The sequence below is a fragment of the Oncorhynchus nerka genome, linkage group LG25, assembly GCF_034236695.1.
Source record: "Oncorhynchus nerka isolate Pitt River linkage group LG25, Oner_Uvic_2.0, whole genome shotgun sequence".
NCBI classification, from domain to species: Eukaryota; Metazoa; Chordata; class Actinopteri; order Salmoniformes; family Salmonidae; genus Oncorhynchus; species Oncorhynchus nerka.
In genome coordinates, this window is record NC_088420.1 from 20,043,752 (window position 1) to 20,060,411 (window position 16,660).

Consider the following 16,660-nt stretch of genomic DNA (forward strand, 5'->3'; position numbering starts at 1 on the left):
GAGATCCCTATACACTTCCGAACTCAACTAGCTCTTTTCTGTCCATTACCGGTATAAATATACACTGCAAAGTTCAAACGTTACCAATGCACAATTTCAATGCTCTGTACTGGTCTTGTTTATTCTTTAGGAGACTATAGTTGAGTATTGGAGCACCCATTATGTGAGGTGGCAGAGACCCTTTATCCCTTTGGAATTAGACCCTTAGCGCTTTCCTTATCTCTTTGTCCTGTTTGTTCAGACCTTGCAATCTTCCACCCTCACCCCTCCCTCAGTCTCTGTGCCAGTAGGTAAGTAAAGGATTAACCCAATAACTCATCATTCGTCCCTTATCCTTCATTTAAACCGTCTGTCCACTAGATTGGCTTCATGACAGCTCCCCCCTCATCCAGTTTCATCTAGCCTACACCAATAACCATAAGGTCAGATCACTTAAGGGTGTTCATTGCTTTGGTTTGAAGCCGAAAGACATTTGAGAGGAAAGTAATGTAAACGGGTTGCAATGATAAAGTGGTTGACTCAAGGTTGTGGTTCACATTGTGTGTAGTGTAGTGAAGTTACTCAATTCGCCCTGGCCGTTCACCACCAGTGGGTTGCGTCTACCTGTGATGCAAAGTAGCTTGTTTGCTCTACAAGGCTTACCACACTACACATCAGTATTGCATAACACAGAGAAAATATAATTCCTATGTGATCAGGCTTGTTTTTTCTGTCCATGGCTAGAAACCTATTTTTCGGCCCGTTAGTCTTGGCGTTAGAAACTGAATTAGTCACGACATCATCAGCAATTATACCATCACATGAATCATAGACATAAACAACATAGTCCCAAAGTTGTTGATATAATGGTGATTCATATGACGCAATGCTTCAATGTTCCCTATTAACATTCAGAATGATAAATGAATGACCTAACACATACAGTCCCAATCAGAATGATGAATCGATGACCTAACACATACAGTCCCAATCAGAATGATGAATCAATGACCTAACACATACAGTCCCAATCAGAATGATGAATCAATGACCTAACACACAGTCCTCATTCCTTGCTGTATCTTGCCATTTCTGTGGAAAATCACAGGTGTTTACACCAAAAAAGGCATTTGAAGCAGAGGAACCACAAACACCTCCCCCAACTAAATGTATTTTGTTAAGGAACAGGAAACCAGTTTGCTGTTCTGCCATGGTCTGTCTGTCATGGAATATTTCCAAATATAGGGAAGCACATTGTGTGCACCATTGTTGAAAACCACTGTCGTGAAGCTTAATCACTGGCTTATGAAATGTTATTGTGAAACATTGGGTGCAGCAACTTGGCATAAGATAAATAATTATGGTGCAATGCATCCGACTGTTGGATGATTCATCATGTCTGTTTAACTTGATATTATTTTAAATGTAATATCAACATAGCATTTTTGGTCCATAGCCTGTAATCTTACAGACCAGAATATGCTAAAATGTAAATGTCTTGTTTTATGGTTGCAATGAACAGACAATAGTCTTGTTACCATAGTGCAATAAAAGCCGATATGATATGATGTCATATTGCTACTATATGGATCCAACAACTGGAGTGACATAGTTGCTCTCTGTGCCAGAACATAATATTGAGTGAGTCGATATTGAATGACTCACCTCTACTAATAAAACTGCTCATCTTGTGGTTATTTCTTGCACGTCTTCTGAAACACAAGCCCATGGAAGTGACAAGTTTTGCCAGTGCCGTTTTTCTTTTGCCAGTGAGTAGAGAAGCATCATGAACACTATCATGGCTGGAGTCATAGGCCTAGGTTCAAAAGTAGTGCATTATAGTTATAGGCTAGCCAGGGTGTCATTTCAGAGGCAACCTAGTCTGTTCAACACCTGCTTGGAGAATGTGTCTTCATATCCCTGTCAGTGTGTGCTATTGATTCGAGAACACTGTGTTAAGCTTATCTTTTTTCTGACCTAGATGTGACCCAGGTCTTATTCAATCGAAATGTAGACCTTTCCCCTTATAGCATGTGCTAGGTCTTTCTAGCTTACAGTCATGCCAAGTTTGACATGCCTTCTTATGAATTGCTGTGGTGTGAGTCACTTGAGAATAGTACAAAAAGATCATGGTCATCCTAGAACATGCTCTGCATAGAAGTCATGTAAACCAGGCCTGTTCAGTCATGGGTGCCATAGATTTCCCCCTTATATTTGCATTTCTGACTGAAAAAAAGATGCCTGACTTATGGGTCGTTCCACGAATAGGGTACGTTTTACGTTCTTTAGACAGCAGCGTAGCCTAGTGGTTAGAGCGTTGGACTAGTAACCGAAAGGTTGCAAGATTGAATCCCCAAGCTGACAATGTACAAATCTGTCGTTCTGCCCCTGAACAAGGCAGTTAACCCACTGTTAATAGGCCGTCATTGAAAATAAGAATTTGTTCTTAATTAACTGACTTCCCTAGTTAAATAAAGGTTTTAAAAAAAGTATGTTAAAAAAAAGGATCAAATACATCTATCCTCGAACTCAACCATACTCATTTGGATCCGTAACCAGAACAGAGCCAAGACAGACCCCCCCCAATTTTTTTTTAACAGAAACAGAAAACGTTCAGGTTTGAACAAACATAAGACATGGAAAATGTGTAGAATTGCAGGAAATGAGCTTAAAAACTTCAACATTTTCCCTTCACTCAATGGCATAATGTATATAATTGCAGGAAATAAGATTTGGGTAAAAAAAATAAAAATTAAGGGGTATGAATGCACTTGAATATATTTTTTTATGTGATTTAATGATTTATTACCATTTGTCCCTCGGGTTTAAGGTCAATCCTGTAACATTTTAATATGGTAAAACTAACTATCTAAATCAGAACAAACATTGAACATCTAATTGTCAAATCAGTGTGAAAGCAGTTTGCTGGTTCTACTCTTTTTGGTTATTTTCTGGTGTTTTGTTTGGAAAACTGAGTGTGTTGAGCATAACACTTAGTGTGTTGTGAAATCTGTACTGAATGTATTGTAATGTTTTTAAAAATTGTATAACTGCCTTAATTTTACTGGACCTCAGGAAGAGTAGCTCATGCCTTGGCAGCAGCTAATGGGGATCCATAATAAATACAAATAACTCGTGGTCTAGGGCACTGCATCGCAGCGCTAGCTGTACCACCAGAGACTCTGAGTTCGCGCCCAGGCTCTGTCGCAGCCGGCCACGACTGGGAGGTCCGTGGGGTGACGCACAATTGGCCTAGCGTTGTCCGGGTTACGGATGGTTTGGCCGGTAGGGATATCCTTGTCTCATCGCGCACCAGCGACTCCTTGTGGCCGCTGGGCGCAGTGCGCGCTAACCAAGGTCACCAGGTGCACGGTGTTTCCTCCAACACATTGGTGCGGCTGGCTTCCGGGTTGGATGCGCGCTGTGTTAAGAAGCAGTGCGGCTTGGTTGGGTTGTGTTTCGGAGGATGCATGACTTACATTTACATTTACATTTAAGTCATTTAGCAGACGCTCTTATCCAGAGCGACTTACAAATTGGTGCTTTCACCTTATGACATCCAGTGGAACAGCCACTTTACAATAGTGCATCTAGGTCTTTTAAGGGGGGTGAGAAGGATTACTTTATCCTATCCTAGGTATTCCTTAAAGAGGTGGGGTTTCAGGTGTCTCCGGAAGGTGGTGATTGACTCCGCTGTCCTGGCGTCGTGAGGGAGTTTGTTCCACCATTGGGGGGCCAGAGCAGCGAACAGTTTTGACTGGGCTGGGCGGGAACTGTACTTCCTCAGTGGTAGGGAGGCGAGCAGGCCAGAGGTGGATGAACGCAGTGCCCTTGTTTGGGTGTAGGGCCTGATCAGAGCCTGGAGGTACTGAGGTGCCGTTCCCCTCACAGCTCCGTAGGCAAGCACCATGGTCTTGTAGCGGATGCGAGCTTCAACTGGAAGCCAGTGGAGAGAGCGGAGGAGCGGGGTGACGTGAGAGAACTTGGGAAGGTTGAACACCAGACGGGCTGCGGCGTTCTGGATGAGTTGTAGGGGTTTAATGGCACAGGCAGGGAGCCCAGCCAACAGCGAGTTGCAGTAATCCAGACGGGAGATGACAAGTGCCTGGATTAGGACCTGCGCCGCTTCCTGTGTGAGGCAGGGTCGTACTCTGCGGATGTTGTAGAGCATGAACCTACAGGAACGGGCCACCGCCTTGATGTTATTTGAGAACGACAGGGTGTTGTCCAGGATCACGCCAAGGTTCTTAGCGCTCTGGGACGAGGACACAATGGAGTTGTCAACCGTGATGGCGAGATCATGGAACGGGCAGTCCTTCCCCGGGAGGAAGAGCAGCTCCGTCTTGCCGAGGTTCAGCTTGAGGTGATGATCCGTCATCCACACTGATATGTCTGCCAGACATGCAGAGATGCGATTCGCCACCTGGTCGTCAGAAGGGGGAAAGGAGAAGATTAATTGTGTGTTGTCTGCATAGCAATGATAGGAGAGACCATGTGAGGTTATGACAGAGCCAAGTGACTTGGTGTATAGCGAGAATAGGAGAGGGCCTAGAACAGAGCCCTGGGGGACACCAGTGGTGAGAGCACGTGGTGAGGAGACGGATTCTCGCCACGCCACCTGGTAGGAGTGACCTGTCAGGTAGGACGCAATCCAAGCGTGGGCCGCGCCGGAGATGCCCAACTCGGAGAGGGTGGAGAGGAGGATCTGATGGTTCACAGTATCGAAGGCAGCCGATAGGTCTAGAAGGATGAGAGCAGAGGAGAGAGAGTTAGCTTTAGCAGTGCGGAGCGCCTCCGTGATACAGAGAAGAGCAGTCTCAGTTGAATGACTAGTCTTGAAACCTGACTGATTTGGATCAAGAAGGTCATTCTGAGAGAGATAGCGGGAGAGCTGGCCAAGGACGGCACGTTCAAGAGTTTTGGAGAGAAAAGAAAGAAGGGATACCGGTCTGTAGTTGTTGACATCGGAGGGATCGAGTGTAGGTTTTTTCAGAAGGGGTGCAACTCTCGCTCTCTTGAAGACGGGAGGGGACGTAGCCAGCGGTCAGGGATGAGTTGATGAGCGAGGTGAGGTAAGGGAGAAGGTAACCGGAGATGGTCTGGAGAAGAGAGGAGGGGATAGGGTCAAGCGGGCAGGTTGTTGGGCGGCCGGCCGTCACAAGACGCGAGATGTCATTTGGAGAGAGGGGAGAAAGAGGTCAGAGCACAGGGTAGGGCAGTGTGAGCAGAACCAGCGGTGTCGTTTGACTTAGCAAACGAGGATCGGATGTCGTCGACCTTCTTTTCAAAATGGTTGACGAAGTCATCTGCAGAGAGGGAGGAGGGGGGAGGATTCAAGAGGGAGGAGAAGGTGGCAAAGAGCTTCCTAGGGTTAGAGGCAGATGCTTGGAATTTAGAGTGGTAGAAAGTGGCTTTAGCAGCAGAGACAGAGGAGGAAAATGTAGAGAGGAGGGAGTGAAAGGATGCCAGGTCCGCAGGGAGGCGAGTTTTCCTCCATTTCCGCTCGGCTGCCCGGAGCCCTGTTCTGTGAGCTCGCAATGAGTCGTCGAGCCACGGAGCGGGAGGGGAGGACCGAGCCGGCCTGGAGGATAGGGGACATAGAGAGTCAAAGGATGCAGAAAGGGAGGAGAGGAGGGTTGAGGAGGCAGAATCAGGAGATAGGTTGGAGAAGGTTTGAGCAGAGGGAAGAGATGATAGGATGGAAGAGGAGAGAGTAGCGGGGGAGAGAGAGCGAAGGTTGGGACGGCGCGATACCATCCGAGTAGGGGCAGTGTGGGAAGTGTTGGATGAGAGCGAGAGGGAAAAGGATACAAGGTAGTGGTCGGAGACTTGGAGGGGAGTTGCAATGAGGTTAGTGGAGGAACAGCATCTAGTAAAGATGAGGTCGAGCGTATTGCCTGCCTTGTGAGTAGGGGGAAGGTGAGAGGGTGAGGTCAAAAGAGGAGAGGAGTGGAAAGAAGGAGGCAGAGAGGAATGAGTCAAAGGTAGACGTGGGGAGGTTAAAGTCGCCCAGAACTGTGAGAGGTGAGCCGTCCTCAGGAAAGGAGCTTATCAAGGCATCAAGCTCATTGATGAACTCTCCGAGGGAACCTGGAGGGCGATAAATGATAAGGATGTTAAGCTTGAAAGGGCTGGTAACTGTGACAGCATGGAATTCAAAGGAGGCGATAGACAGATGGGTAAGGGGAGAAAGAGAGAATGACCACTTGGGAGAGATGAGGATCCCGGTGCCACCACCCCGCTGACCAGAAGCTCTCGGGGTGTGCGAGAGCACGTGGGCGGACGAAGAGAGAGCAGTAGGAGTAGCGGTGTTGTCTGTGGTGATCCATGTTTCCGTCAGAGCCAAGAAGTCGAGGGACTGGAGGAGGCATAGGCTGAGATGAACTCTGCCTTGTTGGCCGCAGATCGGCAGTTCCAGAGGCTACCGGAGACCTGGAACTCCACGTGGGTCGTGCGCGCTGGGACCACCAGATTAGGGTGGCCGCGGCCATGCGGTGTGGAGCGTTTGTATGGTCTGTGCAGAGAGGAGAGAACAGGGATAGACAGACACATAGTTGACAGGCTAGAGAAGAGGCTACGCTAATGCAGAGGAGATTGGAATGACAAGTGGACTACACGTCTCGAATGTTCAGAAAGTTAAGCTTACGTAGCAAGAATCTAATTGACTAAAATGATTAAAATGATACAGTACTGCTGAGGTAGGCTAGCTGCGTTGTTGACACTACCCTAATCAAGTCGTTCCGTTGAGTGTGAAGTTTCTACAATGCTGCTTTTCGGGGCAAGCTGGCTAGCTAGCAGTGTTGGTTACGTTACGTTGCGTTAGGAGAACGACAATAGCTGGCTAGCTAACCTAGAAAATCGCTCTAGACTACACAATTATCTTTGAAACAAAGACGGCTATGTAGCTAGCTATGTAGCTAGCTACGATCAAACAAATCACACCGTTGGGACTGTAATGAAATGAAATGAAAATATGATACTACCTGTGGAGCGAAGCGGAATGCGACCGGAATGCGAAAGTTCTATTCAGTAGACGTTGGCTGGCTATTGGCTAGCTAGGAGTGTCTCCTACGTTAAGGACGACAAAATAGCTGGCTAGCTAACCTCGGTAAATTAAGATAATCACTCTAAGACTACACACTCTAACTACACAATTATCTTGGATACGAAGACAGCAAAGACAACTATGTAGCTAGCTAACACTACACTAATCAAGTCGTTCAGTTGAGTGTGATAGTTACTACAGTGCTACGGTAGACGGTGAACGTGTTGGGCAGATAGGAGACGACGAAATACGATAATTACGCAATTATCTTTGATACAACGACGACTATGTAGCTAGCTAAGAAGAAATTGCTAAGATTAGACAAATCAGACCGTTGTACTATAATGAAATGTAATGAAAAAGTTATACAACCTGCAGACCGAAGCGCGGATGCGTCTCTCCCGAGCCCGTATGGGAGTTGTAGCGATGAGACAAGATAGTAACTACTAATAATTGGACACTAATTGGGGAGAAAAAGGGGGTAAAATTCAACAAAAAAGAGAGGGAAATATAGAAAATAGTTTATCTATGTAACACACTTGTTACTATTTTTACTTTCTCTTTGAATACTTTTTGAATTTGACACATCAACTGAAACCAGCATGTAGACTGTCTGCAACCAACCAACCATATTGGCTAACCGACATGAGAAACAATGTTGAAGCAGTGGCTAGAGCTTTTTCTCACGTTCGTCTCTTTCCCACAGGCCCTGGTAAAGCCATTACGGTGTGGTCCACATAGAGATTTCCACCACTTCAGCCGGTAGTGCCTAAGTACTAAGGCCTTCCCTTCCCTGCACAGAGAAACAGTACTAGAGACTTCTGGCTCGGGAGCTGTGGACAGTGTCCGAGTGAATGTTTCATTGCTCTAAGAACCCCTCCCGCTCTTCGAGGACCTAACTTACCTACCCATCAAGAGAGCGCTCCTGCCGCTGAGTTAGCTGGTCAGGCATTTCATCCAGCCCCTCAGCATCAGGACTTAGTGAGGCTGCAGCCCCCACCAGCCCCTGTGTCTGGAGCTATTCAGGGGGAGGAGGGGAAGGAGACCCCCGGCCGGTGCATCACTTTCCCTTGAGATGAAGCTTCAAGCCGTGATGGAGAACCTGCACAGGCAGCAGAGGGCCAAGTTGCTGATGGAACTGGAGCAACAGCAGCTGCAGCAGGACGGCTCTTCGCAGGGTCACGGCCGGACCACCGCTGGCGTTGGGGACCAGCTGATGGGAAGCCCCACCCCGGAGTCAGAGCACGCCCAGATGGCGGCCTTGGCAGCCATGAGGGCGGTGGCGGCCGGGCTACAGAGGGCCTCAGACAGCCCCATGTCAGAGCGCAGCAGCGGGGGAGAGGACGAGGAAGAAGAGGATGATGACGAGGAGGAGGAAGGGGAGCAGTACAAAGATATGATGGGCTCTGAGGAAGAGGAGATGATGTGAGTAGGACTGCCACATGCTTATACATGCTTATGCCTGGCCAGTATCCGATAGGTCGCTAGTTTGAATCCCCAAGCCTTGATCAAGGCACTTAACCCTAATAAATCACTTTGGATAAAAGTGTCTGCTAAATGACTAACCTTGAAAGTCTGACTGGGTGCTTTGCTCTGGTCTAGGGTTTTGACCTTTGTAAGTTTATTCAAATGTTCCCAATCTTTACCTTTTAGCCTAGCCTATATACTGTCACGCAACACCTTTTTAAAGTTTCAATAGTGTGTTAGCTAGCTTTCCATCAAAATAATCATTGTCCTCGTTATTTCACGAGTGCTTACATAAGTTTTATTTAAATGTTTTACCTTTTATTTATACAGGTCAGTCAATTAAGAACAAATTCGTATTTACAATGACGACCATTAAATGTTTTACCTTTTATTTATACAGGTCAGTCAATTAAGAACAAATTCGTATTTACAATGACGACCATGTCCAACACATCAATAAACAACAATTACACAACATATATCTATATACTCATCATTTACACAATACATATCTATATACTCATCAATTACACAATACATATCTATATACTCATCAATTACACAATACATATCTATATACTCATCAATTACACAATACATATCTATATACTCATCAATTACACAATACATATCTATATACTCATCAATTACACAATACATATCTATATACTCATCAATTACACAATACATGAAAGCAAATGCAAAACATGAAAATCAAAACACAATAATATGAAACAAACACATTCTTTAGTAAAAAGGCCCTCTAACATATGCCTGAATTGCCCTAGAGGCACCAAATCCAGCAGCTTTAAGGACTTTTGGAGATCATTCCAAGTCACCCAAACACCAGTACATTGGTAAACACCAGTTTGTGTACTGTGTTGTAACGTAGCTGGCATGGCTCTTTCTCTCTGCTGCAGAAAGCAGAAGTGGGATGAGGAGGACTTTGAGGGGGAGATGGAGGAGGACTATGAGGACGAGCTGGTGGACGAGGGGCTTCCCACGGGCCGGGAGGCGCTGGCCCTGCTGCTGCCCCACCGTCAGCTGCACGCCCACTCCCAGCTGCTGAAGCAGGCCCGGCCCCGTACCGGGACCCGCCCAGACCAGGAGCCCAGAGTGGCCATCCTCCCCCCACACGGATCCCACAGCCAGCTGGGCGGCCAGGACCACGGAGACTGGACTTACGAAGAGCAGTTTAGACAGGTAGGGGGGTAATAGTGGGTAGGTACATGTAGGTAGGTATACTCAGTTGTATGATGTCATCATACACAGCAGGGGTGACTTCCTGCTTCCAGACATTAACGGAAGACAATATTTGCCAAGAAGGCCACTATTAGCTCTTCAGTTCGGCTCTCCAATTTGAAACCTCCCTCCCTTGAGGCATGCTCACATTGGAAAAGGTCGTAGGAAATTTGAATGCTGTTGATGTAAGCAGGAAGTCGCCTAGCTGTGTATGATGTCATATTGCTGAGTCTACCTTTAACCGTCCTTAGCAGGCTCATATTTACTGTAAACACTGCATTGGTTTTGATATGGTTTGGAGACCCTGTTGAAATTGTTGTATAGATACAGTGGGATTGTTTTTATGTGAAGGATTTCCGTTGTGAGAGGCTGTGTTCGAGCATAGCGATAGGGCTATGTTGAGGTGGACCAGAAAGAAGAGAACATAATACACTGCATACATGTATGTTTCCATTGTAGCTAATGCTAAAAGTTAGGTTAGCTATTGATAAAGGGTAGTGAATTGCATTATTTAAACATAAATTATAATTTCTCTTGTGTGAAAACAAAGTTCAACCAACCACAAAATATACCTAGCTGCTATATGCACATTTGACATAAGCCAGCCTCTGTAAAATGCTGCCGCAGGGTATTTTTTTTAAATAGGGAAATACAAGTTAAATGTTTGCTACACATATTGTCATTTTTACACAGACTTCAGAAGTTATGTAATAATGACAATATAGTTTTGATACTTGCGTATTTGGTGAAATTATTTAGTACATGGGTCTCTGTGTTGAGACCCAAGGCAAAATGTATGGAATTGGGCATGTTCTACCACATGTTATCATGACATGTCAGCGTTGCCGTAACAATCTGAGTTATATCATGGTTACCCCAGAATCTATATTATATTGTTGACAGTTATATAATCAATAACTGGGCGGCAGGTAGCCTAGTGGTTAGAGCGTTGGACTAGTAAATTAAATGTTGCAAGATCAAATCCCTGAGCTGTCAAGGTAAAAATCTGTCATTCTGGCCCTGAACAAGGCAGTTAACCCACTGTTCCTAGGCTGTCATTGAAAATATGAATTAGTTCTTAACTGACTTGTCTAGTTAAATAAAGGTAAAAAAAAAAAAAAAGAGAGTTCCATTCAGATAATGTTACGCAATCCAATGTTAATGACTCACTGCGGAATTCAGTTTATTTCTCTGCATAATTCCCCCCCCCACACGGAACTCTGTAACTCAAACTTTATGTATTTTCCACCTTCATTTTTATGTTAAACAAACACATGTTAAATGTGTTTTCTTGTTGATAGTAGCTGAGTAGAAGTGCTGTGATGGTCTGGCGTGTGCTTCTCCATGGGGAGGAAGGGGTTAAGACTGTACCATTTATTTTGGGCAGGTGGGTGGAGGCAGTTGGAATGTGCCTGAGGGAGAGTGCTAATCTGGCCATTCAGGACCCAGACCCTCTCAGAAATGTTGCATGTCTCTATCAGTCTGTCAGTTGGAACCATTCCAAACAGAAATGTAAGCCCTGCATTAAAAACTAGACATTCAGGTAAGTGCTAGATGACAGCCAGTGTATAGCTGCCTTTAGCCAAACCTGGCCATGTGGAAAGGTCAGACTAAATTAGCCCCCATGTGGTGGGGACGGAGGTCTGATTAAAAATGTGGTCATCAATTAATCAAAATTGAGGCGAGGCAGGTTGCCAGTAGCCACTGATAGAAGATATCTGCCGGCGGCATAAGGAGGCAGCTGAATTACAAAAAGGATTCGTTGGGTGGATATCAAATTATACCAGCAGTGGATACTTTTTTGCCAACGAAACTGATTTGCCCCTGGTAGAGTGCCATTTGAGCTGTGTTATTTTAGTGACACCCATCCCTACCCCCTGGCGCCTGTACATACACCTGCCCCCTGATATTTTGTTATGGCAGCACTTCTTTTATTACTACCCGGACCTCTTTCCATTCACTGTTGTTTACTCCATCAAACACATGAGGGAGGATCTTTTTATTTTTTTTCTCCCAACCTGTAGGCCTACATGTATCTGTTACAGTTCAACATCTGATAAGGCAGAGGTCATCATACCCGTTCGTTATCACAATAACATGACACGAGAATCTGGTGCTTTCTGGGCTAGCCTACTTCCACTGATCAGCACTGTCCAAAATGTCACCCTATTTCCTATTTGTGGTGTGTGTGTGTGTATATACATATATACACACACAGTGCATTCGGAAAGTAATTAGGCCCCATTATGGGAATAAACCCCATAATGACAAAGCAAAAACAGGTTTTTATACCTTTTTGCAAATGTATGAAAAGGACATTCAGAGACTTGTCCTGAAGCCACTTCTGCGTTGTCCTGTTGGAAGGTATATGTTCGCCCCAGTCTGAGGTCCTAAGCGCTCATAAGCAGGTTTTCATCAAGGATCTCTCTGTACTTCGCTCCGTTCATCTTTCCCTCGATCCTGACTAGTCTCCCAGTCCCTGCCACTGAAAAGCATCCCCACAGCATGATGCTGCCACCACCATTATTCACCGTAGGGATGGTGCCAGGTTTCCTCCAGACATGACTCTTGGCATTCAGGCCAAAGAGTTCAATCTTGGTTTCATCAAATCAGAGAATCTTGTTTCTTATGGTCTGAGAGTCTTTAGGTGCCGTATGGCAAACTCCAAGCGGGCTGTCATGTGCCTTTTAATGAGGAGTGGCTTTCATCTGGCCACTCTACCATAAAGGCCTGATTGGTGGAGTGTTGCAGAGATGGTTGTCCTTCTGGAAGGTTCTCCCATCTCCACAGAGGAAATCTGGAGGTCTGTCAGAGTGACCATCGGGTTATTTTCTGCAACGTAACTAAATGTGGAAAAAGTCAAGGGGTCTGAATACTTTCTGAATGCACTGTGTGTATATATATATATATTTAACTTTTTGGGGTGGGTGTTAGTTTAATGTGTATTTTATATCTTGTTATACAGGGCGCATTTGGAAAAGAGACCTAGGTCTCAATATGTCTTCCCTGTCAAAATAAAGGTTAAATAATAATATAGTGTACTACTTTTGGCCAGAAAGTAGTGCACTGTGTAGGGAATACGGTGCCATTTCTGAAGCAGCTTGGTGCTCAATCACCAGAGGGTAAACTCTATGTTTTACCTCCCATGTTTAATTTACAGTCTTGTTTGTTGTGTTCAGAACTGGCTTTACCCCCTGCAGCTCATTAACCCTGCAGCTAGTGTGTAGACTTACATATTCACCTCTTGTATTTTGTTTTAACACCTTGAAACATGTACTAATTATTATCACAGCATGCCGTGCATTCAGACCTCTGTAACAAACATGTCCAACTCCAAAAATGTGAGGAAATAAATTGCAAGCTGTTTTTACATACAGAGAAATACTCCAGTAAAAAAAATTGCATCTTAATTGACAATCCACCAGGCCCCTACTTTTATAGCACAATTCCAGACGAAACCTCAAATTTTGGGCCTTTTAGAATAACAATTACCATGTTCCTCTTTCCTGAATTTGACTAACCACAACAGTAATTTTGTTGAAGGGGAATCTGTTGCTCATCCACAAACGAGGCGGAGAGTGTTGACCTCCCCACTGTCCATTGCCTACCCCTACCCCTTCTCCTTTCATTACACATTCATCCTCCGGCTATAAAACTCCAAAGCAGAAAATACTTTGATGTACCCTGTCCTGTTTTTTAAATACAAACAGCAGGTCAGATGTAACACAGATGGACAGTAAAGAGAGTATCTGTTTTAAAATGTATCGCACTCATTATTATCAGGGAGTTGGTATTAAATATTGATTTGCACGCACCAACACACGGAATGGGGGGGAGGGCGGTGACCCCAGGAAATGCAGGATGAATTGGAGACAATGCCACAAAGTGACACTTATTGAGATTACTCGCCAGCGTGATTCTGCTGATACTACTCCTATATCGATGGCATTCCTTGATGTTCAATCCTGAAATGTGTAACCTATACAGTGGATTCTGAAAGTTTTCAGACCCCTTGACTTTTGTTCAGACCCCCACATTTTGTTATGTTACAGCCTAATTCTAAAATGTTTTAAATAGTTTTTTCCCTCATCAATCTACACATAATAACCCATAATGACAAAGATTTTTTAATTTTTTTTATGTTTGCAATAAAAATAAAAAACAATCATGGCCAAGAAGACTGTCAAAGGTTCTTCAACAAAGTACTGAGTAAAAGTTCTGAATGCTTTTTTGGTTTTTGCAAAAATGTCTAAACCTGTTTTTGCTTTGTCATTTTGGGGTGTTGTGTGTAGATTGATGAGGGGGGGGGGGGATATTTCATCAATTTAGAATAAGGCTGTAATGTAACAAAATGTGGAAAAAGTCAAGGGGGCTGAATTTTTTCCAAATGCACTGTAAGTGGTACATCCTTGTATTACACAAAGTCTTGCTCAAAATGTGACTCGAGCCTTTTGCTATTGGTGTAACCACTGTAAAACAGTTTGCCTCTGAAACCATGTAGCCTAAAAGGATTCGCTCGTACAAAATAAGTCAATTGGCCTGATATATAGTGGCCTGATATATAGTGGCCTGATATATAGTGGCCTGATATATAGTGGCCTGATATATAGTGGCCTGATATATAGTGGCCTGATATATAGTGGCCTGATATATAGTGGCCTGATATATAGTGCACTCCGTAATTATTGGGACAGTGAAGCATTTTTTTCTTATTTTGTCTCTCTACTCTAAAATGTTGGATTTGAAATCTAAAAATGACTAAGGTTAAAGTGCAACTGCTTTAATTTTAGGGTATTTTCATCCATATCAGGTTAAGTATTTAAAAATTACAGAACTTTTTGTACATATTCCATCCATTTTAGGGAAGCAAAAATATTGGGACAAATTCACTTGCATGCATTTGCTGTATAATTTGGTTGTTTCAGATTATTTTGTGCCCAATATAAATGAATGGTAAATAATGTATTGTGTCAATTTGGAGTCACATTTATTGTAAATAACAATAGAATATGTTTCGAAATACTTCTACATTAATGCGGATGCTACCATGATTACAGATGATCCTGAATGAATCGTAAATAATGATGAGTGAGAAAGTTAGACGCACAAATATCATACCTTCAAGACATGCTAACCTCTCACCATTACAATAATAGGGGAGGTTCGAATTTTTGGGGGATATTTGTGTGTCTAAAAATGTTTAACTCCTTATTCACAATTCATTCAGGATTATCCATATTCACGGTAGCATCCAGATTAATGTAGAAGTGTATTGAAACATATTCTATTCTTATTTACAATAAAAGTGACTCCAAAATGACACAGTACATTATTTATCATTAATTTCTATTGGGCACAAAATAATCTGAAACAACCTAATTATACAGCAAGTGTGTAGAGTCACAAGCTTGATGTAGTCACTGTGTGCAACAAATATGGGACCAAATACTTCACTTTTGACTACTTTAATACACATATAAGTGAATTTTTCTCAAAGCTTTTGCTCCCCTAATTTGGGGGGAACTATATAGAAAAAGTGCTGTCCTTTATAAACGTACTGTCCTTTATAAATGAAAGCTGACAGTCTTCACTTTAACCTCATTGTTCGATTTAAAATCCCAACTTTTGAACTATAGAGCCAAAATAATAATGATGGAGGACACTGTAAATGAATAAAATCCAGACTTAAGCAAAGTCAGTGATGTATTGCATCCAGTTCTCACAGCATTTATTTGTGTGATCATTTGTGTGCAGTGCATGACAGATCATTGGAGGATATGCTGAATGTCTGTTGAAAAATTCTGTCGTCAAACTATCGGCCATGGAGTGCCCTGGGGAACCTTTGGGTGTGTGACAGACTTTGTTTTAACACAAAGAAAGAACAGGGTTAATGGAACTAGGCATCCCATAAAAACAACGGCTTAAACAAAACAAACAGTGGCATGGGAAGACCTATTAAAGTCTTCCTGATGAGTCAAGGAGAAACAGAGGGATGTAACTAAAGGGTGTGGGAGCGAGGGAGAGAGAGAGCAGTTTGAACAGCAGCCAAGCAGTACAAGTGTAGTGAATACTGGCTTTTGGCTGTGAAGTGGAGTGTTTTAAAGTGTCCAGTATCTAGTTGCTGTACAGCTGATGTCAGAACTGTGCAGCCAAGGGGATTCTGGAAATTGGCAGGCACTCAATATGGTGTTGAAGGGGGGTAGCTAGATGCAGGAATGTAAACAATGATTGCATAAAGGTCAGCATTTCTTTTTCTCTGTTCCCATTTTGGCATTTGGCCTTTTTTGTATAGTTTCAAGGCATCTACACGGTGTCTTTAGTTATCTGGGAAAACCTAGCTTTGTATTTATTCAGAAAGTGATTTGATTTAACTGTGACTTGTCAACTAATACATTGTCAGGGAGTGGATTGAGATTATACAACATGCATTTGCTTTATTGGCTAAAGCAACAACAAAAATAACGAAATATGTTTGACATTGCTAGACTGAGTCCAACCTCTCAAACCATATATCTTTCTTTGTGGATGACCTGTGTCGTTTGTTGTGTCTAATCTGTACAATACTCTGGTAAAAATGCGATTACTATTGAATCGTTACTATTGAAGTGTCAACAAACAAAGTTATGACGTCTATGAAACATATCCTTACAAAGACCATGTTTGTGCTCTGTCGCCTTGAAATAGCTTGAAACAGTTCTCCATCAGCCTTGGGCATTAAAAGGTTGCATTCTTTAAGAAATGAATGGGAAATAGATCAGACACAGATATAATGTTTCACACTACCTGGTATTTCTGAATCCACCTTATTTGAAATAGATTGTGGAAAATGTCAGTTGGGGAAAATGTAAATGTACAATTCAATAGCCATTATAAGCATGACCGTCATACAAAGAATGATGTGTGAGATTAACCAGCCACACCTTGTTT

General features: G+C 43.5%; 1 protein-coding gene across 1 annotated transcript in view; it reads left to right on the forward strand.

Annotated features, from left to right (window-relative positions):
• The window catches only part of LOC115109164 (AT-rich interactive domain-containing protein 3A-like), a 65,344-nt gene that overhangs the window by 33,900 nt on the left and 14,784 nt on the right, over window positions 1-16,660 (forward strand). Inside the window, exons 2-3 of the mRNA XM_029633801.2 lie at window positions 7,731-8,449; window positions 9,412-9,694. Of these exons, the coding sequence (XP_029489661.1) occupies window positions 8,100-8,449; window positions 9,412-9,694 (633 nt within the window). The 5' untranslated portion in view covers window positions 7,731-8,099. The remainder of the gene's footprint in view (window positions 1-7,730; window positions 8,450-9,411; window positions 9,695-16,660) is intronic.